At 38.9% G+C, this 25,808-nt stretch overlaps 1 protein-coding gene and 1 long non-coding RNA gene across 2 annotated transcripts in view; one reads left to right on the top strand and one right to left on the bottom strand.

The window, feature by feature from the left end:
• Positions 1 to 25,808, bottom strand: part of LOC120913200 — a 59,791-nt gene that overhangs the window by 21,007 nt on the left and 12,976 nt on the right. The gene's annotated exons all lie outside the window — the stretch shown is intronic.
• On the top strand, positions 5,336 to 19,518 carry LOC120913196 (myosin-4-like). The gene is made up of 39 exons (XM_040322979.1): positions 5,336 to 5,440; positions 7,520 to 7,732; positions 7,821 to 7,964; positions 8,374 to 8,530; positions 8,618 to 8,754; positions 9,773 to 9,865; positions 9,961 to 10,024; positions 10,107 to 10,205; positions 10,318 to 10,421; positions 10,543 to 10,681; positions 10,765 to 10,883; positions 10,979 to 11,128; positions 11,207 to 11,377; positions 11,471 to 11,777; positions 11,877 to 11,953; positions 12,087 to 12,174; positions 12,289 to 12,406; positions 12,544 to 12,667; positions 13,182 to 13,318; positions 13,416 to 13,671; positions 13,792 to 14,034; positions 14,117 to 14,293; positions 14,380 to 14,525; positions 14,611 to 14,701; positions 14,896 to 15,285; positions 15,364 to 15,490; positions 15,812 to 15,930; positions 16,021 to 16,217; positions 16,303 to 16,486; positions 16,567 to 16,732; positions 16,947 to 17,071; positions 17,189 to 17,497; positions 17,580 to 17,783; positions 17,868 to 17,993; positions 18,077 to 18,247; positions 18,337 to 18,441; positions 18,654 to 18,749; positions 18,862 to 18,996; positions 19,388 to 19,518. Exons 2-39 carry the CDS (start codon positions 7,532 to 7,534, stop codon positions 19,403 to 19,405), a joined length of 5,814 nt encoding a protein of 1,937 aa, XP_040178913.1. The 5' UTR covers positions 5,336 to 5,440; positions 7,520 to 7,531; the 3' UTR covers positions 19,406 to 19,518.

A 25,808-nucleotide genomic window follows, 5' to 3' on the forward strand; every position in this document is an offset into this window, starting at 1 on the left:
AGTAGAAGGAGCTGAAGCTCCGAGAGCATAGCCTGCCTTGTTCCAGTGTGCCCCTGACACCCCCACTACAGCCCCTGAGACCCCCACTACAGTCCCTGACACCCCCACTACAGTCTCTGACCCCCCACTTCACCCTAGAAGTGAAAAAAGGTATTGTTTCACTTTAAGTACATTTTCGTTTTACATACATGCTCTGGTCCCATTGTGTACTTAAAAGTGGGGTATGCCTGTACTTTGCCCTTTATCAATTAAAATGTTCATAAATGATTTTAAAGGTTCAGCTCGTAGTGTTTTCAATGGGGTTTGGATTAATGTTTGAATTTGTTTGATGAGCCTCCCACAAACTGAACCCGGGTACACTCTACTTCTTCTTAAGCTAGGTTTACTTAGGCTAGGACTTCTGCTCCCAATATTTAGATCACTTTTTAAAGGTGCATGACAGACAGTGTGATATGTCGCCGTCTAACCACCTGATTTAACCCTTTAAATGCTGCCCTATCGTGTGCATTGCATGCGATTTGGGGACATTTACAGGACAGCCCTAACTACCATGAGTATGTTTTTGCTCAACCACCTGTTTTTACTGACCCCATGCCTCCGCCCCCCCCCCCCCCCTCCGTGTGAACAAAGCCTAAACATAAGTTTCAAAGAATAACATCCACAGCAAATAAGCATTGTATAGCTATACAGCATTGTACATAAAAAAAAAATATTCCATTACACAAATGTTTAGATTATTCATCAATTCAATGGGCCAGATCCACAGAGCAAGTACGCCGGCGTATCTACTGATACGCCGGCGTACTTTCAAATTTCCCGCGTCGTATCTTTAGTTTGAATCCTCAAACCAAGATACGACGGCATTTGGGTAAGATCCGACAGGTGTTACGTCTTCGTACGCCTTCAGGTCTTAGATGCAATACTTCGGCGCCCGCTGGGTGGAGTTTGTGTCGTTTTCCGCGTCGGGTATGCAAATTTGCGATTTACGACGATCCACGAACGTACGCGCGGCCGTCGCATTTTCTAACGTCGTCTGTAGTCGGCTTTTTCCGGCGTATAGTTAAAGCTGGTATTTTGCGGCGTATAGATAGACTTGCCATGTTAAGTATGGCCGTCGTTCCCGCGTCAAAATTTGAATTAATTTTTTTGCGTAAGTTGTCCGTGAATAGGGATGGACGTAATTCACATCTAAGTTAAAAAAATTACGTCCTAGCAACGTCATTTAGCGCAATGCACGGCGGGAATGGCGCATGCGCAGTTCATTAGGCGTGGGGGCGCGCTTAATTTAAATGAATCATGCCCCCTAATCGCCGATTTGAATTTCGCCGCCAGAAATACACTACGCCGCCGTAACTTACGGAGCAAAATCGTTGAGGATTCGAAATTCCGCCAGGTAAGGTACGGCGGCGTAGCGTATCTCTGATACGCAGCGCAAGTGCAATTGTATGTGGATCTGGCCCAATGTTCTGTACAGTATCAATGTGTCATCAATAAAGGTATACAAAGAGAAGGCATGATTTTTTTAAATAAAGAAAAAAAGAGAAAAAAAAACAACATACACAAACGATGTAAAAACATAAAAAAATCAAAACCCCTGGGTAATTATTACCACACCAATGCATTCTACACCATACATCTACATGAATGCTTATCCTCATGTGCAATAATACAGCATTAGGGGAGTTATGGATCAGACTGCTATATCACCAGAAACAGAGGTAAGCCAGCTGGCCCAGATCTTTGCAAATTTTCTGGGGCAACCTCCAGAAGAGTACGTCAGCTTATCTAGCGGTAATGAGCCATTTATTAAGTCAACCCAGAAATGAAGACTAGAAGTGGAAGGTTCCTTCCACTTAAGGGCCAATGCTTTTTTCTAGAAAAACGACAACTATAAGAGGGTCAACTGCGAATTGCTCAAATATTCTTTGTCAAAATCCCCCAGAAGACATCTCTCAGGGGAGCAAATATTTGTCCTCAAAAAATCTAAGAATGGCCGACCAAAAATTCCTGACACAGGGACAAGCCCAGACCATAGGAAAGGAGTTTCCTGGGCAGTGGCAGCCATATGGGGAGCAGGGGCGCCGCTCCCTAATCCATGCGCCCGGCCCCTAATCTACATGCAGGGCACCGGACGCATGGATTCCAACAAGTTTTTTTTTTTAGGCACATGATTAGAGCCTGAGGCTTTAATTGGCTTTAAAAAAGGAGTGGTCTCAGGGCTCAGAGCACTGCGCCCTGAACTTACCCAGTTGTGTGACATTAGTAAATTAATATTCGCTATTGTCATCCTGATTCTCCTCCTGGCCAATCAGAAAGCAGGTCCTGACTCCTGAGACCCAATTGGCCAGGGAGTCTTAGAACTCTCAGGACACACTTCCTGTTCAGCCGGGAAGAGAAGCAATGGCCCGGCTCTTCCTACCCTCTGCCTCCTAAATTAAGGTCAGTCCCCTGCCGAGGGGGGGGGCAGTGGATTGCTGCTGCATTCTTGTACAGCTAATGCCAGAGTGGGTGCCGCCCGCCATCCATCTCCCCTGGGGTGGAAGGGGGGGTTCAGTACTTGCAAAGATCGCCGCCTCCCTGTCCGTCTCCCCCTGGGGGGGGGGGTTAGGTGGTGTTAGTTCCCCCCCCCCCGAAATATTTAGCACCGGCCGCCTCCGCTCCTGGGGCAGTTTGACAACGGGAACAATCAGGTCATATCTACTTTTGAGTAGTATTATAGCCAAAAAAAATGTTTTTCATTTTGGATAGAGCAAGGGAGGATTACAACCCCTGTGTCCCATTGGGCATATTTTGCTTCACTTCCTGTCCCATAGCTAAACAGGAAATGTCAGGAAATCCCCCCTCCTCCTTCCAAGGTCAAAAGAACTAGGGCCAGATCCACAAAGAACTTACGGCGGCGTATCTATTGATACGCTGCGTAAGTTATACGATGCGCCGTCGTATCTTTGTTTTGTATCCACAAAACAAGATACGCCTGAATGTGGGCTAGATCCGACTGACGTACGTCTTAGTACGCCGTCGGATCTTACGTGCATATTTACGCTGGCCGCTAGGTGGCGCTTCCGTTGATTTCCGCGTAGAGTATGCAAATTAGCTAGATACGCCGATTCTCAAACGTACGTTCGCCCGGCGCATTTTTTTACGTCGTTTACGTAAGGCTTTTTTCAGTGTTACGTTACCCCTGCCTCTATGAGGTGTACGCAATGTTAGGTATGGACGTCGGGACAGTGTCAAATTTTTCGTGGTCTACGTCGTTTGCGTAAAACGTTTGCGAATAGGGCTTTGCGTAAATTACGTTCACGTCGAAAGCATTGACTATTTGCGACGTGATTTCGAGCATGTGCACTGGGATACCCCCACGGACGGCGCATGCGCCGTTAAAAAAAAACTTCATTTACGTGGAGTCAAGATGAATTAACATAAAACACGCCCACATCTTAGTCATTTGAATTTCGCGCCCTTACGTCGACACATTAACACTACGCCGCCGTAACTTACGGCGCAAATTCTTTCTGGATAAGGAACCTCCGCTCTAAGTTACGGCGGCGTAGTGTATCTGAGATACGCTACGCCTGCCTAAAGATAGGCAGTTCTTTGTGGATCTGGCCCCTAGTGTCCCCATTTTGAAGATTTCCCCTCTATTACTTTTCTGGGGACAACCCAAGAGCTTTCACTTTCGATGATAATGGTAAACAGGACAAATAGACAGCTAAAAAAACAAAAAAAAAATGACAGGTGTTCTAATCCCTCTTCTCTATATCCAAAACTAAAAACAAAAGCTTTGACTTTAGTTATACTTTAACCTTCAAGATATGTAACATGAATTAATAAATATATAACAATTGTGCCGAAAAGCAGCCGTTTTTAATCTTTAATTTCTGTAATTTTTGGATTTCTTTCTTTCTTTTATAAGATCTATTCATGTATATAGATATTTATGTTCACATGTGTAAGTAGATTTAAATAAACCATTTAATTAATGATTAAATCTCTCTTGAAATCAATTAAATATCTGTATACTAGTAAATATTCCTGTTCAAGGGTAAAAGGATGGTCACATTCTTCTCAAGGTCTATAGTGGAGGGGTTTAATGTAAAGGAGAATCCAGTTACACATTTAAGACAAGGACAGTTGCACAGGACCCCAGGCCCCCTGCTCAAATATGCCGGTTATTTTTACCCAGGATGAAGACACAATTTGGGCTTGTTACTCAGTTAAGGAAATACGAAGAGCCTTCCTTATCTGGAGAAAGCTGAGTAGGCAAGGAGCAACGGTATATAAGCCTGCCTGGGGGCCTCAGTTAGTTACATCTGCTGGTGGTGAGTATTGGACCTCCTTGACCAGAGCTAGCGATGGGGAACTTCTTCCACAGACTGACTTTCCTTTTTTTAGACCAATTTGCCTAAATATGGGGAGTTTTTCCCAACAAATCCTTCAGATTTAATGCTTTGCAAGCAATAACATTTACTTTTTTAATATACTGTAGACTTTACTTACAGAATAACTACTTATTTTTAAATTACATTCATTTTTTACATTTAACTGACTTAATTTACCACATTAATGTACAGTAAAAATATTTTTTATATATTAATATGATAGAATAACTATCTTGACTACTACTACTTGACTTTTTTAGACCAATTTGCCTAAATACGCAAAGTTTTTCCCAATCAATATTTTTTTATATAAAGCTTGACTAGCTAAAACATTTATTTATTTATTATATACTTTACTCACAGAACAACTACATCTTTTTTCATTTAATTTAATTCTTTTAAATTAAATTGATCTCAAACTACTTAATTTAAATCCTTCTGATTTAAAGCTTAGCAAGCAAAAACATTGACTTATTTAATATACTGTAGACTTTACTTACAGAATAACTACTTATTTTTAAATTACATTCATTTTTTTTACATTTAACTGACTTAATTTACCACATTAATGTACAGTAAAAATATTTTTTATATATTAATATGATAGAATAACTATCTTGACTACTACTACTTGACTTTTTTAGACCAATTTGCCTAAATACGCAAAGTTTTTCCCAATCAATATTTTTTTATATAAAGCTTGACTAGCTAAAACATTTATTTATTTATTATATACTTTACTCACAGAACAACTACATCTTTTTTCATTTAATTGAATTCTTTTAAATTAAATTGATCTCAAACTACTTAATTTACCGCATTAGTTAATGTATAGTAAAAAAATATATATTTTTTATATATTAAAACAACATTTTAAGTGCTGTTCTAGAATTTAGAAAATTAAAATGGAAGAGATTTGTACTTTTGGACCGATTACTGTTGACAAAATAGTTTTATAGTAATTTGTTTTTTAAATGACCCGAGAGGTATTCAGTCTTTTCTGTTACTTCGTTTTCAGGGGCCTGATCATCATATTTTCCCGCCATTGTCTGAGATAAAACGTAAGTATTCATAGATTTAGGAATGACATCAGAGAGGAAAGGAATTTCTTATTCAAAAACAGTTTTCCTTTGCTTGGAACTTCAAATGTAGTCTGTTAGATTATATAGGAAGAATTCATTACAGAATATATATTCAGACAGGAAATTTAACTATGCAGTGCAGGAAGTATTCCGTAGTATTGGCTATTTCCAGGTAAAGCCACTTTTTAATTTTGGGTGGAGTACAACTTTTATCGGTGTCCCTTTGGGATCCATGACATATCAGGGAGTGAATAGAGATCATTCCATAGTGGGGGGAACTTGCATGTTAACCTGGCCATACATGGACTGAACTTCAGCTGATTTCTGTTGAATCAGTCCAAATTCATTCCGTGGGTGGTCCTCTCAGCAAAAGAGACATTTTCAATAGACATTTGCTGGAGGAACAAGGCAGAAAATTGCAGTCGGAACAGTGACTGCAGCCAATCAGATGCAGCCATTGTTTGGGTATTCAGGCATCCATTGGTGCTGGCTGTCAAAAAAACAATAGCAGGCACTGCAGATCTGTCCACCAGTGCTGTTTAGCATGGATGGGGGAATCAAGCAATTTCTCTTATTCAGCCGATTGGGTTGAAAGAGAAATTTTTAATGCATAAAGCCATCTTTAAGCTGTCAACAAAACAAGTGTTTCTATTGGAAGATTCCCTCTCTACATCAGACCTATTGACATTTAACATTGTCATATTTTGCCTCACTTTTAGGGCCAGTGACAATATCCATACACTGTTTGAATTTCAGCTGGTTTCTGCTGATCCGGCTGAAATTTGCTCAGTGGGTGGCCCTGTCATCTCTGGCCCGACATCCCTCGGCTAAAAAACGAAGGTGCCAGGCAAAAAGCTGTTGGCTGAACAGTGGCTGCATCCAGTAAGATTCAGCCGCTGTTTGCGTTTTTTGGCAGCCAGTGGGGCTGGCTCTCATAATGCAGTAGCCACAGTGGGAGATTTGTTCATCAATGCTGTTAGCATGGATAGAATCAGTTTTTTTTTCTGTTTAGCCTGCAGACTGAACAAAAAAAGATCTGTATGTGTTTGGCCAACTGTACTCTTCCTAACAAAAGGAGAGATGCCAATTAAAACCTTGCAGGGGTTCTAACCACTGCCAATTCTATTGAAAATGTTTTGGCTTTAAAAGAGGTTTGTTGGACAGTTGGTTGTATACTGCTTTGGAGGGATTTGGGTAGTCTGGTATGTGCAGGATGGAGCAAAATCTATTTAATGAAGTAAATAATTTGTAAAGAATAATTGAATGAAAGCAAAGAACTGAAAACTAGGAACCATTGGGAAGGTGCTTAAAATCCATTCATTTCTTTTTTAGTTTAAAATACCTACTACAGTATTTCCTAATGATCCTTAAGATGTTCATAGAAAATAAGGGGCAGTTGGACATGTAGGCACCTGATAATCTGGCCTTCGGGGGTGTCAGTGAGCACCTCTTCTGTTCCTTTCAATAATAAAAAAGGAAACCCTTGGCAGAGCCTAGAGGCCCTGTTTATGTAACAGCCAAACAATGCTGGTGCTAGAGATACTTTTTTATTGGTTGAACTGGATGGACTGAATGTGTCTTTTTTCAACCTGACTAACTATGTAACTTGGATGATGCAACCCATTGTTGGCTTACCATAAGACAACAGTAGCAACTGGACATGGGTACTCTTACCTGTCTGAACACAATAGTAGCAGCTTCCCATACTTAAATTAATCATACTACACAGTTTAGAACATAAAGAAAATATTGATAAATTATAGACTGAAGGAGCATGAATTGGTGCTTTGATGTCTAACCTGTGCTCGGGTACTAGGTAAGGCTTCATTTATGTGAAGTGTTTTAAGGTGTGCTTGGAATGCATTTCTAGTTCCCTTAAATTGTGGGTGTATGAGAGTGTGTACTCTGTCTGTACATACTTCCATGTGTGCCTCACATTGGCCCAAATCCTACATGCTGTATTTGGACAATGACAGTCCGCTTGTTTGAAATTACGTATGTGTGATATATGTTTTGGTCATTTAAAACATACTGTTACTTCAAATCTTACGCCCATAGAAAACCAACACCATGGGTGATGGTGAGATGTCGGTGTTTGGTGCGGCTGCACCCTACCTCCGTAAAGGTGAGAAGGAAAGACTGGAGGCCCAGAACAAACCTTTTGATGCCAAGAACACCTGCTACGTAGATGATGCAAAGGAACTCTACGTAAAAGGTTTAGTCACCGCTCGTGAAGATGGAAAGCTCACAGTCAAGACGGACGATGGGAGGGTAATGATCATAGCTTATTTATATTATATTAGACACAGACTGGAAGGGTAATAACATACGCACTAAATCATGTTTATTGAAATTCCAGACTTTAACAGTCAAAGAAAGCCAAGTTTACCCCCAGAATCCTCCTAAGTACGATAAAATTGAAGACATGGCGATGATGACTCACTTGAATGAAGCCTCTGTGCTGTATAACCTCAAAGAACGTTACGCAGCTTGGATGATCTACGTAAGTTTTACTAAATAACTGTATAACAGATATGCTCAGGTACAATAGAAGAATGATTTGTTTATATTTAAAACAATGCAAATTCATGATTAGTCCCCATAAAGAAACCATAAACACTCAATGCTTACTTGAGAATTGAATTTTCCAATAAAAAGCGACTGGACCTAAATTTCTACCTACACTTACTTAAAAGTTCTCACAGTGGAGAAAACCTCAAAACTTGCAGACGCCAAGCGATTTTAAAGCAAAATACATCTTTTGTTTGGCAGCTCTAGCAGTCTATTTTTCAATTTGAACTTACTGAGAAGCTAAGAAGTCCAGAAATGAATGTAGGAAAGCTACCTAAACCTATAGCACACTGTTGCTTCTGTGAGAACTTTGTTCACTTATACTTCATAATACATTACAGACATACTCTGGGCTTTTCTGCGTCACTGTCAACCCCTACAAGTGGCTGCCAGTGTACAACCCTGAGGTTGTTGAGGGCTACAGAGGCAAGAAGCGTATGGAAGCCCCACCACACATCTTCTCCATCTCTGATAACGCTTATCAGTTTATGCTTACAGGTATGGGTCTTTGAAATTTTTCTTTGATACTTTCAGGAGTCACATATGTGGTTTTATTCTGTTGAAATAAACATTTGCATTTGACAGATCGTGAAAATCAGTCTGTCTTGATTACGGGAGAATCTGGTGCTGGAAAGACTGTCAACACCAAGCGTGTCATCCAGTACTTTGCAACAATTGCAGCTATTGGTGACTCTAAGAAGAAGGAGTCCAGCGCCATAAAGGTGTGTACTCAACTTTTAATAAAAAATCTTGGAAAAGGAGTTGGTTAGCTAAGCAAATGCACTCAATGCCAGGCAGCAGTATAAAGATGAGATGAAAACACATGATATATATAGCATTATCCCACGTAAATCACTAAGGTCACATCTTGAGTATGGAATACAGTTTGGGTAATGTACTGTTATAAGGCCATTAAAAATTTAGAGAGAGTACAAGTGCAGTCTAAACTAGTAAAATGATAAAAAGCATGGTAGGTCTCTCTTATATGAAAGGTTTAACAAAAAAAAACCTGAACTAAACTCATTTGGAAAAAGACAAGTTAGAGTTAATTAATTATGAATATACATATATCCAAAGTCAATGTAATTATTTTTTTTTTAATTATTATTTTCTACAAAGTATGTGAAAAGGAAAAGGGGATAAAAGCTGCATATCAGCAAAAGAATATTTTACTATTAGTTTAGGAAGGGTTTTTTAAGATCAACGTGGTTAGATAGTTGAATGATCCTTAGTAATAACATGCTACATCCTCTTGTTGGAAAACAAACTAAAGTCATAGTATACATATTAAAAACTCTAGGTGCTTCCTTTGCAATCTTAGGGAGTATATCACATAGTAAATATGTGTTAACAAAGTTATGTAATTTCGGAGATGTGTTGCGTGTCAACGCATAGAGATTTGTGAAAGCCAAGAACGACAACAAATATAATTATGCTCTGATTACAGTCCTTTCCTTCACAGTTAATGTATTCTTTGCAGTGTTCAAGAAATATACAGGCTCAAACTGTATTGGTATCTGTCCGGAGAACTGCTAATGTAATTGGGATGTTATTTACTACATAAAAAGCTGCTCGCCCAAGCCGGCTTAAAGGGCCGTGTACTTGTTTAATCAATGCACCAAAGTAGAATATGTAGTAGCCACTGGTAGGACTTGCATTTTTCAGATCCCTTTTTGCTTGTTTTTATCACTTTACCTTGTTTTACTTGTCTGCTGAATCTTTGTACCTCTTTATCTTTAGGGTAATCTGGAAGATCAAATCATCCAGGCTAACCCACTGCTGGAAGCCTTTGGTAATGCCAAGACTGTGAGAAATGACAACTCCTCTCGTTTTGTAAGTATATATGAGATCTATATGTTCATTAATTACTTATCTTTAGGAACTCATATTACATGAACTCCTTTCTAATCTTCTCATGTCATTTTTAGGGTAAATTCATCAGAATCCACTTTGGTACCACTGGAAAACTGTCTTCAGCTGATATTGAAACATGTAAGAACATTACCCTCCAATTTCTTCTCATTTTGTAGTCTCTCACATAAATTCATACAATTATTACAATGCAATTTTATAGATCTGCTGGAGAAGTCCAGAGTAACATTCCAGCTGTCAGCTGAAAGAAGCTACCACATCTTCTACCAGATCATGACAAACCATAGACCAGAGGTTGTAGGTAAGGTCATATTTCCTTTCAGATAATAGGCAGAGAAATGAGACCTGCAAACCATAAGCATGTGTTATCGAATGTAGAACTTAGCATTTTTTTTATTGTCGTTTGTGTTCAGAGATGCTTCTTGTGACCACCAACCCATACGACTATCCCTTAATCAGCATGGGTGAAATCGTTGTGAAGAGTATTGATGATACAGAGGAGTTCATCGCCACAGATGTAAGTTGTTGAAGTCTTTGAACAAGAAAACTTTTTTAATTTTTCCACAGATTGTATAATTTCCACATATGTACAGAATGTGTTACTAAGCACTAAATAACCAGAGATATTTTTCCAACAGACTGCCATTGACATCCTGGGATTCACCCCAGAAGAAAAGAATGGCATCTACAAGTTGACTGGTGCAGTCATGCATCACGGCAACTTGAAGTTCAAGCAGAAACAGAGGGAGGAGCAGGCCGAGCCAGACGGCACTGAAGGTTTGTTCTTAGTTTTATTTTGTGATTTGTTTTCCATCTATGCCATTTTAGGATTTATTTCATACTATATGTCTTATCTCCAGTTGCTGACAAGATTGCTTATCTGATGGGTTTCAACTCTGCTGATATGCTGAAGGCTTTGTGCTACCCCAGAGTAAAGGTCGGCAATGAGTTTGTCACCAAGGGACAAACTGTAAATCAGGTATGATAAAATCAAGTACTAAAATAACCACATACTCAAAGATAACTATGCTTTCTAAAAAAACATTAACACATGATTTTTGCTCTACTCTTTAGGTCTACAACTCTGTTGGTGCCCTCGGCAAATCCGTTTTTGAGAAACTCTTTTTGTGGATGGTCACTCGTATCAACCAGCAGCTTGACACCAAGCAGCCAAGACAGTTCTATATTGGTGTGCTGGATATTGCTGGATTTGAAATCTTTGATGTAAGTTCTTGAACAGTTTTGGGTTTGTAGGTCTTTCAAAGCAAAGGACCTGTTCTCATTTCTTTATTTTACATACAGTTCAACAGCTTGGAACAGCTCTGTATCAACTTCACAAATGAGAAGTTGCAGCAGTTCTTCAACCACCACATGTTCGTCCTGGAACAAGAGGAATACAAGAAGGAAGGTATTGACTGGGAGTTCATTGACTTTGGTATGGACTTGGCTGCCTGCATTGAGCTTATTGAGAAGGTAATTTCACATATGGAAATGATATTATGAAACCAAAAATTTAGAATTATGTGTAGTTATAGACTTCAAGTAACACTTATCATTTATTATCAGCCTATGGGCATCTTCTCCATCCTTGAAGAGGAGTGCATGTTCCCCAAGGCCACTGACACATCCTTCAAGAACAAGCTGTATGAGCAGCATCTTGGCAAGTGCAAAAACTTTGAAAAGCCCAAACCTGGCAAAGGAAAGGCTGAGGCTCACTTCTCTCTTGTGCACTATGCTGGTACTGTGGATTACAACATCTCTGGCTGGCTTGACAAGAATAAGGATCCATTGAATGAATCTGTTATCCAGCTGTACCAGAAATCTTCAATGAAACTGCTGGCCTTCCTGTACTCCAGCTACAATGCGGTTGATGGTGAGTAACTTCCCTGTTCCTTTCTTATTTTAAGCTTTTTTGTACTTTTACATTTATATTAAGATCTATGATGACTCTTCCATTGTGTTTTATTAACAGATGCTGGCAGTGGTAGCAAAGGTGGTGGAAAGAAGAAGAAGGGTTCCTCCTTCCAGACTGTGTCTTGTCTGTTCAGGGTTAGTATGACTTTTCTATCTGCATAAAGACTTACATAATATAAAGTAAAGGTTTTAGCAGCTTGCCATATATGGCTAGTCAGATAGTTTTCTAACATGAAGCAAATCTTAATTTATATTGTGTGTGTTATAGGAAAACTTGAACAAGCTAATGACCAACTTGAGAAGCACTCACCCTCACTTTGTGCGTTGTCTGATCCCCAATGAGACCAAAACTCCAGGTACAATTATATAATTCTTTTCATTCTGCAAACACCAAGCATTAAGAAGGCACTATACAGTAGTTGTTTTTGTAACTTCTGAAATGTAAGACTTCTAATGTTATTGATTCCCAGGTACTATGGAAAACCAACTGATCATTCACCAGCTGAGATGTAATGGTGTACTGGAGGGTATCAGAATCTGCAGAAAGGGATTCCCCAGCAGAATAATCTATGCTGACTTTAAGCAACGGTAAATTCAAAAACATGTTGCATTATGACAGCATTATAGTTATGGTTTGAGTAAACTATTTATTCAAATGCTTGCAAACCACTCATAATATGCTTATACATTCTTCTTGCTAACATTTTTTATTTTTTTCACTAAAGTTACAAGGTGCTGAACGCCAGTGCAATCCCAGATGGTCAGTTTATTGACAGCAAGAAAGCAGCAGAAAAACTCTTGGGTTCTATTGATGTCGACCATACTCAGTACAAATTTGGCCACACCAAGGTATGAAAGCAGCAACTCCCAGAGAACAGTAAATCTAAAGCCTCGTACACACGAGCAGTCCATCCGATGAAAACGGACCGATGGACCGTTTTCATCGGTTAACCGATGAAGCTGACTGATGGTCCGTCATGCCTACACACCATCGGTTAAAAAACCGATCGTGTCAGAACGCGGTGAAGTAAAACACAATGTCGTGCTGAAAAAAACGAAGTTCAATGCTTCCAAGCATGCGTCGACTTGATTCTGAGCATGCATGGATTTTTAACCGATGGTCGTGCCTACTAACGATCGGTTTTGTCCTATCGGTTAGAAATCCATCGGTTAAATTTAAAGCAAGTTGGCTTTTTTTTAACTGATGGTTAAATAACCTATGGGGCCCACACACGATCGCTTTTGACCGATGAAAACGGTCCATCAGACCGTTGTCCTCTGGTTAACCTATCGTGTGTATGAGGCCTAAGAGTTTCTAATATTTAAATTAAAAATTTTAATTTTTAAATATATTTTTTTGAAGGTATTCTTCAAAGCTGGTCTCCTGGGTACACTGGAAGAGATGCGAGATGACAAGTTGGCACAACTTATCACTCGTACTCAGGCTCTTTGCAGAGGTTTCTTGATGAGAGTTGAGTTCAAGAAGATGATGGAAAGAAGGTAAAAATTATTTTCTACTCACAAAAGTATACTAATAATAATAGCTATATTTTTGAAAATGGACATATTTACCTGATATGTGACATTTCTTAAACAGGGAAGCCATCTTTGTCATCCAGTACAATATCAGATCATTCATGAATGTCAAACACTGGCCATGGATGAAATTGTACTTCAAGATTAAGCCTCTCCTGAAGAGTGCAGAAACTGAGAAAGAGATGGCAAATATAAAAGAGGTGTTTGAAAAGACCAAGGAAGCTCTGGCAAAGTCAGAGGCCAAGAAGAAAGAACTAGAGCAGAAAATGATTTCCCTGGTGCAGGAGAAGAATGACCTATTGCTCCAAGTCCAGTCGGTAGGTTGAATTAAACTGTGATATATATATAAAAAAAAATAAGTAAATCTAATGTTATAAAAAAAGTTACCCATTATCCAAAAATGTTAAAGCTTGTTAACATTCAATGATTTTCACCAGGAATCTGAGACTTTGGCCGATTCTGAGGAAAGATGTGAAGGCCTCATCAAGAACAAGATTCAACTGGAATCAAAGCTCAAGGAACTCAACGAGAGACTTGAAGATGAAGAAGAAAGCAATGCTGAGCTGACAGCCAAGAAAAGGAAATTGGAAGATGAATGCTCAGAGCTGAAAAAAGACATTGATGATTTGGAGCTTACCCTGGCTAAAGTAGAGAAGGAAAAGCATGCCACAGAAAACAAGGTAAATCCAGTTGGAGGTGAAATGTCCAAATTGTAATTCACCACAAAAACCTGCAGACTGATATTTTGTACTTTTTTTTAAGGTGAAAAACCTAACTGAAGAATTGGCATCACTCGATGAAAATGTCTCCAAACTCACCAAAGAGAAAAAAGCTCTTCAGGAGGCTCATCAGCAAACCCTTGATGATCTGCAGGCTGAGGAAGACAAAGTTAGCGCTTTAACCAAGGCCAAGACAAAGCTGGAACAGCAAGTTGATGATGTAAGATTCATACAAATACTATTATTCTTCCTACACATTTTAAACATTTCTATATAGCTTAAATAAAAAAATTCTTATTAACATAGCTCGAGGGCTCCCTGGAACAAGAAAAGAAGCTTCGTCTTGACTTGGAAAGAACAAAGAGAAAGCTGGAAGGTGACCTGAAACTAACCCAGGAAATAGTACTAGACCTTGAAAATGACAAGCAGCAAGCTGATGAAAAATTGAAAAAGTATGTATTTTTTTATTTAAAAAAAAAAAATTGAGTATGCTAGTATAGTATCATATAACGTTTATTATTTGTTATACAATCATAGGAAAGAATTTGAAGTCAGCCAGCTGCAAGGAAAGATCGATGATGAACAGTCCTTGGGATCTCAGCTGCAGAAGAAGATCAAAGAACTTCAGGTAAAGTGTTGCTTTTGACATTTTGTTATATCAATGAAGTAAAAAAAAAAAAAATGAACATTTTTATTGTTATAGGGATTATCATTCTGTTAATAAGGTTTTCAGAAAGATTGAACTAGATTAATTGGGTCACCCATAGTCTGTATTTAAAACACATTATCTAGTAAATCAAAATAATTTGCTTGGATTTTTAGGCTCGTATTGAAGAACTTGAGGAGGAAATTGAAGCTGAGAGGGCAGCTCGGGCCAGGACTGAGAAACAGAGAGCTGATATCTCTAGAGAACTTGAAGAAATCAGTGAAAGACTTGAAGAAGCTGGCGGTGCAACATCTGTCCAGATTGAGATGAACAAGAAGCGTGAAGCTGAATTCCAGAAACTAAGACGTGACTTGGAAGAAGCTACTCTTCAGCATGAAGCCGTTGCTTCTGCTCTGCGCAAGAAGCATGCTGACAGTGTTGCTGAGCTTGGGGAACAGATTGACAACCTGCAGCGTGTTAAACAAAAGCTGGAGAAAGAGAAGAGTGAACTGAAGATGGAGGTTGATGACCTCTCCAGCAACCTGGAAAACATCTCTAAATCCAAGGTAAGCTAATCTCTAAGATACATTAGCTATGCTATTTTTCTTAAGAATTCAATTAAACATTACTAACTATTCTCACAGGCCAACCTTGAGAAAGTCAACCGTGTTCTTGAGGACCAACTCAGTGAAATTAAGACTAGGGATGATGAACACCTGCGTCAACTTAATGATTTCACTACCCAGAAAGGTCGTTTGCAGACAGAAAACGGTAAGCAATATATGCTAATTCCAACAAGTGACCCGAATCCATAGTAGCAAAAAAGTAAATAAACATGACATAGGTACATTTTTAAATGAACAGCTTACCAGTAAAATACATTTTCAAATGATTTAACACTCTGTATCTGATTATATGCTATATCAATATAAAATACAAAACAGTTCAACCAGTCCTATTAAGCACAAATTGTGTCTAACCCCAAGCCCTTTTTTTTTTCAAAGTTCTATGTAGTTTTTAAAATATCTCTTATTCTGCATTAAAGTCGTATAATTGAAAAGTCATGCAACATCACATTATGTGTACTTTTAGGTGAGCTGTCTCGTCAGCTTGAGGAGAAAGAATCTCTGATCTCTCAGCTCTCAAGAGGAAAGCTGGGCTTCACACAGCAAGTTGAGGAACTCAAGAGACAACTTGAAGAAGAATCAAAGGTGCATTAATGTTGCCTTTATAACTTCAGTAGTGTAAAATAAAATATAGTGTGTTCACAATTTCAACAAACACCTAATTGTATATTCCAGGCCAAGAATGCCCTTGCTCATGCCCTGCAATCTTCCCGTCATGATAATGACTTGCTCCGTGAGCAATATGAGGAGGAACAAGAAGCCAAAGCTGAATTCCAGCGTTCTCTGTCCAAAGCTAATGGTGAAGTTGCCCAGTGGAGGACCAAATATGAAACTGATGCCATTCAGCGCACAGAGGAGCTGGAAGATGCCAAGTATGTTGAAATCCAATCAGTATGTAAATCCTGAAAAAATTATAGCAAAATAGTCCTCTGTTTCATACCTTTCCTTGCATTACAGGAAGAAGCTGGCTCAGCGTTTGCAGGATGCTGAAGAACAAGTGGAGGCTGTGAACTCCAAGTGTGGCTCATTGGAAAAGACCAAGCAGAGGTTGCAATCTGAGGTGGAGGACCTCATGGTTGACGTTGAGAGAGCAAATAGTGCAGCAGCTTCTCTTGACAAGAAGCAGAGGAACTTTGATAAGGTAAAAGTGTAAGCACATTATTGTGATAATATAGCTTGCTATTGAGCTATCCAGAATCTTTAAACCTTATGATTTAACAGGTCCTGGTAGAGTGGAAGCAGAAGTATGAGGAGGGTCAGGCTGAACTAGAAGCTACACAGAAGGAGGCTCGTACCCTGAGCACTGAAATCTTCAAGTTGAAGAACTCATATGAAGAGGCTCTGGATCAAGTTGAAACCCTAAAACGCGAAAACAAAAACTTGCAACGTAGGTTATTTATTAAATTCAAGGTTTCTGACTGTGTATTTTTTTAATGAAAGATCACAAATAACTAATTTATGGATTAATATGCTTTTCAGTGCCCGGCTATGACTTTAACAGATATTTGCCATGTTTGGCATAAATTTAGAACTGAAAGCATAAAACATAAACCAGTTCTGAGATCAGCTTTGCATACGTTCTTTGGTTTTACCTTTTTCAGAGGAGATCTCAGATCTGACTGAACAGATTGGTGAGAGTGGAAAGTCCATCAATGAACTGGAGAAGGCCAGGAAGCAGGTTGAACAGGAAAAGAGTGACCTTCAGGCTGCTCTGGAGGAAGCTGAGGTATAACTAAAGCATCTAATGTACAAATACAGTAAATGATGGTTCGGCCCTAATCTGGAATGAGTATTCTGTGTACAGTGAGTAGCCCAAAATATTAAATATGCTCCTTTATTAAAGGGATCATTGGAACATGAAGAAGCCAAGATCCTCCGTGTCCAGCTTGAGCTGAACCAGATCAAATCTGAGGTGGACAGGAAGATTGCAGAGAAGGATGAGGAAAATGAACAGCTGAAGAGAAACAGCCAGAGAGCCATTGACACCATGCAGAGCACACTGGACTCTGAAATCAGAAGCAGAAATGATGCTCTGAGACTGAAGAAGAAGATGGAAGGAGATTTGAATGAACTTGAGATCCAACTTAGCCATGCCAACCGCCAGGCTTCAGAGGCACAGAAACAGCTCAGAAATGTGCAAGGACAACTGAAGGTATTTTTACCACTGAAACAACATCAGTGTACTGGAGCTCTGGTTTTGAATTAGATACAAATATATGCCTTTTGTCATCTAGGAAACCCAGCTTCATTTGGATGATTCCTTGAGGGGACAGGAGGACCTGAAGGAACAGGTTGCTGTAACTGAACGCAGAAACAATCTGCAACAAGCTGAGATTGAAGAGTTAAGAGCTGCTCTGGAACAGACAGAGAGATCTCGCAAGTTAGCAGAACAGGAACTTCTGGATGCCAGTGAACGTCTGCAGCTCTTGCACTCACAGGTAGGATCTGTTCCTGACCATCACTGGACATTGACTTAATTATATCTAAAACGTTATTTATACTGAATATTTTTTGTGCCCCAGAACACCAGCCTCATTAACAACAAGAAGAAACAGGAAGGTGACATTTCCCAACTTCAGAATGAAGTAGAGGAAGCTGTCCAGGAAGCCAGAAATGCTGAAGAGAAAGCCAAGAAGGCCATCACTGATGTATGTAACCTGTCCTGCAAACTAAAAGCTCATATTTGAAATCGACAAACATACCAACTTACTAAATCTCTGATTTATTCAAGGCTGCACTGATGGCAGAAGAGCTGAAAAAGGAGCAGGACACCAGTTCCCACTTAGAGAGGATGAAGAAGAACCTTGAACAGACTGTGAAGGACCTGCAGCACCGCCTGGATGAAGCTGAACAGCTGGCACTGAAGGGTGGCAAGAAGCAACTCCAGAAACTGGAGTCCAGAGTAAGTACATTATGGTGGTTTTGGAAAATGTTCTATAACTTTTTAAAGTTATAGCAAAAAATTACTAATAACTGAAATGTTCCTCACAGGTACGAGAACTGGAGAATGAGTTGGAAAATGAACAGAAACGTGGTGTTGAGGCAATCAAAGGTGTTCGCAAATATGAAAGGAGAGTGAAGGAACTGTCCTACCAGGTAAACAGGGTTTAAAGAAAGTTAGCGTTTCATTTACATTAATTTAACCCAGGAGCATAACATTTGCAGTAATTTCCTTATTATTATAGAACATTTGATTAGTATACTATTGGCCCTTCTAAAATGTAATAAATACATGTAAGTTACAGCTGTTTTTATTAAACAAAATATATAGTTGATATTAAAAGAATAACATTAATTTTCTTATACAGGCTGAGGAAGACAGGAAGAACTCCCTGAGACTCCAGGACCTGGTTGACAAACTGCAGCTGAAGGTCAAGGCCTACAAGAGACAGGCTGAGGAATCTGTAAGTCATTGGTTTAGCAACTATTTCTGCCTTAATTTGGTTATTAGGTTCTTGACTGGCTTTCTAATTAGAAATAAGATTTGGCTAATGATGCCTTTTAATTTTTGTTCAGGAGGAACAAGCCACTGCTCACCTGGGCCGCTTCAGGAAGGTCCAACATGAGCTTGAAGAAGCTGAAGAGAGAGCCGACATTGCTGAGTCCCAAGTGAACAAACTCAGGGCTAAGAGCCGCGATGTTGGTGGAAAGGTAAGAATTTCAACATGTTTCTTTTCATATTCGTCTATTCATGCTTCTACCCTCTAGTCTATCTATCTATCTATCTACCAATTAGTCTATCTATCTACCAATCAGTCGATCTATCTACCTATCTATCTACCAATCAGTCTACCTATCTATCAATCAATCAGTCTATCTATCTACCAATCAGTCGATCTATCTATCTATCTATCTATCTATCTATCTATCTATCTATCTATCTATCTATCTATAAATAATCATCACAAGAAGTCATCTCAATTAATCATGAATCATCATAATTTTAAAAGTTACTATTAATTAAACAACATAATACATTTTCCTCATATTAAGCCTCTGGTAGAAAGTAATAATATACGCATTTATGTTTTTTTTTCTACAGAAAGAAAGCGAAGAGTGAAGAGCGTGAATGACAGCAGACTGAGGAACTCTCACAATGGGACTTTCTTAATCTGAGACCTACCCCCTCCCCTTATTTCTAATGAATAAATTTCGTATTTGATGCTTCTAAAATGTTGTTGTGTTGTCTGTATTGTAAACAATAATTCACAAAAAATGAATCTACCTACATTGTATAATGTCTGGAGTCATCTGGTATGCATCAGTCACCAAGTTCCTAAACACTATTGTACCTACAGCAGACTCATATGTCAAAATCATATCAAAATATCACAAGCAAAACACTTTAGAACCAATGCCTTCAGTCTAAACCACATTAATGATCTTACAATATAATAATTAGCAATTTGCCTTATTAAATCAATCATCTATCAGTTGTTCCAGTTCTCCAAATGACAAACCAATTCAACAAATAAATGATATATGGTAATATACATAGGTCTCCTTGTATGCATTAAGCCGCTGGTCAAATATAAATATTGGATACTGTTGCAAAGACATTAATACCAACATCTACAGATTAAACCACTAAAAGTGTATTCATTTCCTACACTTGGCAAGCTGAAAAAAGCCCATATGCACCAACACTTATTGGAAGGCAGTGGAGGACACCAACAGCTTTATACATTCAGACAGTCGCCATAGGAAACAGTATTTTTTATAATGTACTGAAAAGCCAATATATTAGATCAAAGATGTCAAACTCAATTTCACTGTGGGCCGCATTAGCATTATGATTGCCCTCAAAAGGGCCGGTTGTATCTGTAATATTAGATGTCCAGCGCATCCTCTCCCCTTACATTGGATGTCAAGAGCCACCCCACCATCAGAAGTTGAGTCCCCCACTCTCCCTTACATCACAGTGCACCCCCTTACCTTATGCTGCTGCTGGGAAAAAGCTGGATGCATTGCTTGAAAGCAGAAATTAAGGGTCTGGAGGAGGGCCAGAGGAGGGCTGGAGCTCCCCTGCAGCTGCAGGAGAGGTGCGGGGGCCCCATGAAATGGCCTGGAGGGCCAGGTTTGGCCCGCGGGCCTTGTGTTTGACACCTGTGTATTAGATGGTGAGAAAGTGCACTTTAAAGACTTAAATAGTAAAACTGAGGTCCTTTTTATTTTTAAAAATTATTTTCATTGAAGTTTTAAACATGGTAAAAAAAATGACACTTGTAAAGTGATAACACAAAAAAAAAAAAAAAAAAGTAAGAAAAAACATAAAAGAGTCGTACAACAGCACAAGTGGCCAGCATGGCCCTGACTAACAGTAGATGACTATCTCAAGAAAAAAGCCAACTACATTTCCACATAAAGAATTATTTTCTTTTCATAATAGTATTATATGCAACTAACTTTTTCCAGATACAGTGGAACCTTGGTTTACGAGTAACGCGGTTAACAAGCAACCCTTTTTTTTTTTAAATCCTGACTTGGTTTGCGAGTGTTGTCTCGCAAAACGAGCAGAGTTCAAGCTAATGGGGTTGTAGTACCGCATTCACCCAGGGGTGCAGGGGGCGCCGGTGACACTCGGAACGGTTTAGAAATTCTTGGAATCGCTCGAAATACTGGGAAACACTCGGAAAGACTAAATTCCCGAGTGTTTCCGAACCTTTCCAAGGGTTTCTGAGATCAGCCGAACTGTCCCTGAGTATTTCCGAGGCTCCCCGGCGCCCCCCCACCTCTGGCCACATGCGGTATTGTATGCCATAGAAGTCAATGTGGAACAAATTATCTTTGTTTCCATTAACTTCTATGGGGAAACTCGCTTTGATATGCGAGTGGTTTGGATCACAAGCATTCTCCTGGACCGTTTTCATCGGACATGTCTCCTCGTGTGTACGGGGCCTAAGACTTGAGAGGCTGTGAGGTGGGCAGCGTCGGGCAGAGAGTCGCTGATTGTTGCCATTACTAGGAAAGAAAAAATATGTCCCCGGATTTCATTTTAAAAATCTGGTCACCTTACTCTAGTGATAACTAAAGATCTATATAGAGGAATCAGAACCTCCTTCCCTCTGCAGATGACCTCTCTAGTGATATAAAGATCTATATAGAGGAATCAGAACCTCATTCATTCTGCTGGTGATCCCTCTAGTGATATAAAGATCTATATAGAGGAATCAGAACCTCGTTCACTCTGCTGGTGATCCCTGTAGTGATAATTAAAGATCTATATAGAGGAATCAGAACCTCCTTCCCTCTGTAGATGACCCCTCTAGTGATATAAAGATCTATATAGAGGAATCAGAACCTCCTTCCTCCTGCTGAGAATCCCTCTAGTGATATAAAGATCTATATATGTAGCATTTAGACCTTCCTTCCCTCAGCTGGTGATCCCTCTCTAGAGATATAAAGATCGATATAGAGCAATCAGAACCTCCTTCCCTCTGCTGGTGACCCCTCTAGAGATATAAAGAACTATATAGAGCAATCAGAACCCCCTTCTTCCTGCTGGGAATCCCTCTAGTGATAAACAGATCTAAACAGAGGTATTAGGACCTCCTTCCTCCTGTTGGTGACCTTTCTAGTGATAACTAATAATCTTTTTCCCTCTGTAGTTTCTGACAACACAGCACCACCAATATTGTGCTCCTTCAAGAGAATTTTTTTCTAGGTGCATTATATTACTTTAGTCCCACGATCCGGTCACAGAGCTGCAGAACGGGGATTGGCTAGTGTAAACATGCATCTCCCCGTTCTGCCTAGTGACACTGTCACAGATCGTATGTTCCCTCTCATCGGGAGCAGCGATCAGTGACGTGTCACTCGTAGCCACACCCTATAACAGTTAGAATCACTCCCCAGGTCACACTTAACCCTTTCAGCACCACCTAGTGGTTAACCCCTTCACTGCCAGTGTAATGTTCACAGTAATCAGTGCATATTTATACCACTGATTGCTGTAAAAATGACAATGGTCCCAAAAATGTGTCAAAAGTGTCTGATGTGTCCGCCATAAAGTCGCAGTCACGATAAAAATCGCTGATTGCCGCCATAACTAGTAAAAACAAAATAATAATAATAAAAATGCCATAAAACTATCCCCTATTTTGTAGACGCTATAACTTTTGCGCAAACCAATCAATATACGCTTATTGCGATTATTTCTACAAAAAATATATAGAAGAATACGTATCAGCCTAAACTGTGGAAAAATGTTGCATTTTTTCAAAATTGTCGCTCCATTTTTGTTAATAGCGCAAAAATTTAAAAAACCGCAGAGGTGATCAAATACCACCAAAAGAAAGCTCTATTTGTGGGGAAAAAATAGGGTTTCCATTAGTCATGTGCACTGCCAACAAGTACGTTCGTTTTCGTTTTATTCGTTTTTTTTTTTTTTTCATCTTCGGATCGCAATTTGTAAATTCATAAATTGATAAATTTGAAAATTCGTAAATTTGAGAATTCGAAAATCTGAAAGTAATAAAGAAAATCCCAAAATTTTAAAGAATAACTAACTAACTAACTAACTAATAATAACTTACTATTAAATTATAGGTATTGGAATTTCCTTTCAAATTTGGCTGTTAGTGAACATGCCGCATCTAAACAAATTGAACGGAACAAATTAATAATGAATAATAATAATAATAAAAAAAATATTATTTATTATTGTTATTTATTATTATTATTATTATTATTATTATTATTAATTTGTTATGTTCACTAACAGACAATTTTGAAAGGAAATTCCAATACCTTGATAGTTTGCAATAGTTACGTTATTATTAGTTAGCTATTATTTCAGATTTTAGAATTTTCGGGTTTTCAGATTTTTTAATTTCTAATTTACGAATTTACTAATTTACGAATTTTCAAATATTCAAATTGGAATGGCCCGGTCATTAAGGGGGTAAAACCTTCTGGGGCTGAAGTAGTTAATAGTGCATTTAGACACACACAACATTTTTTTGCATTCTTCCAGCTCTGTCTTTTCCAAACACAACCACTAGAGTTCGCTATGCTCCAGTGTGGTCACAGTTGTGGTATGAATGACAGCTGAGGGCCTCAGTTCATTCATAGCTAGTAAGATGTGTTGTGTTAATATTTCAGTTAAAACCAGAACTAAGCCCATCAATTTAAAGTGGTATTAAAGTCTAATTGTTTTCTAACTTAGATAAAAAGAACAAAACTCACACGTATTTAATATATATTTTTTAATTAAAAAACAAATTCAGATAAGGAAATAATAATAATAAAAAAATAAATAAAAATCAAATACACATATGAGTTCTCTTAGTTTTATCCGATAAGATAAAAAATAAGAATTTAATATCACTTTAAACCTCAAGAAGACAAGTCAGCAATAAAAAATAGTTTGCTTTATTCTAGGACATTCATCCATACTTGGAAAAAAACACCTCTATCTCATTCATACATGCCCATAATATGCTGCCTCTGTGCTCATCAATTGCAGCCACTGTACCCATCAATTGCTGCCACTGTGCCCGTCAACTGCAGCCACTATGCCCATCAAATGCAGCCACTGTGCCCATCAAATACAGCCACTGTTCCCATCAAATACAGCCACTGTGCCCATCAAATGCAGCCACTGTTCCCATCAAATACAGCCACTGTTCCCATCAAATACAGCCACTGTGCCCATCAAATGCAGCCACTGTGCTCATCAAATGTCGAAATTGTGCCTGTCAATTGTAGCCACTATGCCCTCCAAATGCCGCCACTGTGCCCATCAAATGCAGCCACAGTGCCCATCAAATGCCTCCGGCACTTACCCCATCATGGTGGGGGATCAGGCAGCGGGTGATGGTGGTGAGCTGTGGAATGGTGGGATGAACAGCGGGTCAGGCGGCGGCTCCTGTGTCCTCCATTTGTCTCTTCTTCTTTTCCGCTAGGCGTTCAATCAGAGCGCCTGTGCTTACAGCCAATCAGGTGATAGGGAATTAAACCCACGCCTCCTGATTTGTTGAGAGGCGGTCCAGTGTTATATACATTCACTTTTTTAACACACCTGGGTGGGCCTACGAACGCAATGCTCTGCACTCTGAGTCTACCTTTTTACCTTTCTACCTTGCTCTAATCAGGTGCTTTAAAAAAACACCCCCGCCGATGTAATTCAGGCACCCGGCATCCGAAAAGGGGTTGGACGCTTGAATAGGGGGTGGCTACAGTGGCCATGGATAGATTCATGCTATGCATGAATCTATCCATTCTACACAGAGGGGGTGGCGTGACAGAGGGGGGGGGGTGTGTGACAGAGGGGGTGGCGCCCGGGTGCCCCTAATGATTTTTACCATATTTAAAAAACAGCTTTCAAAGAACCCACTAGAAGTCTTATTAAATCTCAAACCAAAGAAACTTTACAAATGGAACGGAACAAATTAATAATGAATAATAATAATAATAATAAAAAAAATATTATTTATTATTGTTATTTATTATTATTATTATTATTATTATTAGTTTGTTATGTTCACTACAAGCCAATTTTGAAAGGAAATTCCAATACCTATAATTTTATAGTTTGCAATAGTTACGTTATTATTAGTTAGTTATTATTTCAGATTTTAGAATTTTCGGGTTTTCCGATTTTTTTATTTCTAATTTACGAATTTTCAAATATTCGAATTGGAATGGCCTGGTCATTAAGGGGGTAAAACCTTCCGGGGGCTGAAGTAGTTAATAGTGCATTTAGACACACACAACATTTTTTTGCATTCTTCCAGCTCTGTCTTTTCCAAACACAACCACTAGAGTTTGCTATGCTCCAGTGTGGTCACAGTTGTGGTATGAATGACAGCTGAGGGCCTCATTTCATTCATAGCTAGTAAGATGTGTTGTGTTAATATTTCAGTTAAAACCAGAACTAAGCCCATCAATTTAAAGTGGTATTAAAGTCTAATTGTTTTCTAACTTAGATAAAAAGAACAAAACTCACACGTATTTAATATATATTTTTTAATTAAAAAACAAATTCAGATAAGGAAATAATAATAATAATAATAAAAAAATAAATAAAAATCAAATACACATATGAGTTCTCTTAGTTGTATCCGATAAGATAAAAAATAAGACTTTAATATCACTTTAAACCTCAAGAAGACAAGTCAGCAATAAAAAATAGTTTGCTTTATTCTAGGACATTCATCCATACTTGGAAAAAAAAACACCTCTATCTCATTCATACATGTCATTCATACATGCTCATAAATTGCTGCCTCTGTGCTCATCAATTGCAGCCAATGTGCCCATGAAATGCAGCCACTGTGCCCATCAAATGCTGCCACTGTGCCCGTCAACTGCAGCCACTGTGCCCATCAAATGCAGCCACTGTGCCCATCAAATGCACCCACTGTGCCCATCAAATAAAGCCACAGTGCCCATTAAATGCAGCCACTGTGCTCATCGAATGCCGCCATTGTGCCTGTCAATTGTAGCCACTATGCCCTCCA

The sequence above is a fragment of the Rana temporaria genome, chromosome 9 (assembly GCF_905171775.1).
Source record: "Rana temporaria chromosome 9, aRanTem1.1, whole genome shotgun sequence".
NCBI classification, from domain to species: Eukaryota; Metazoa; Chordata; class Amphibia; order Anura; family Ranidae; genus Rana; species Rana temporaria.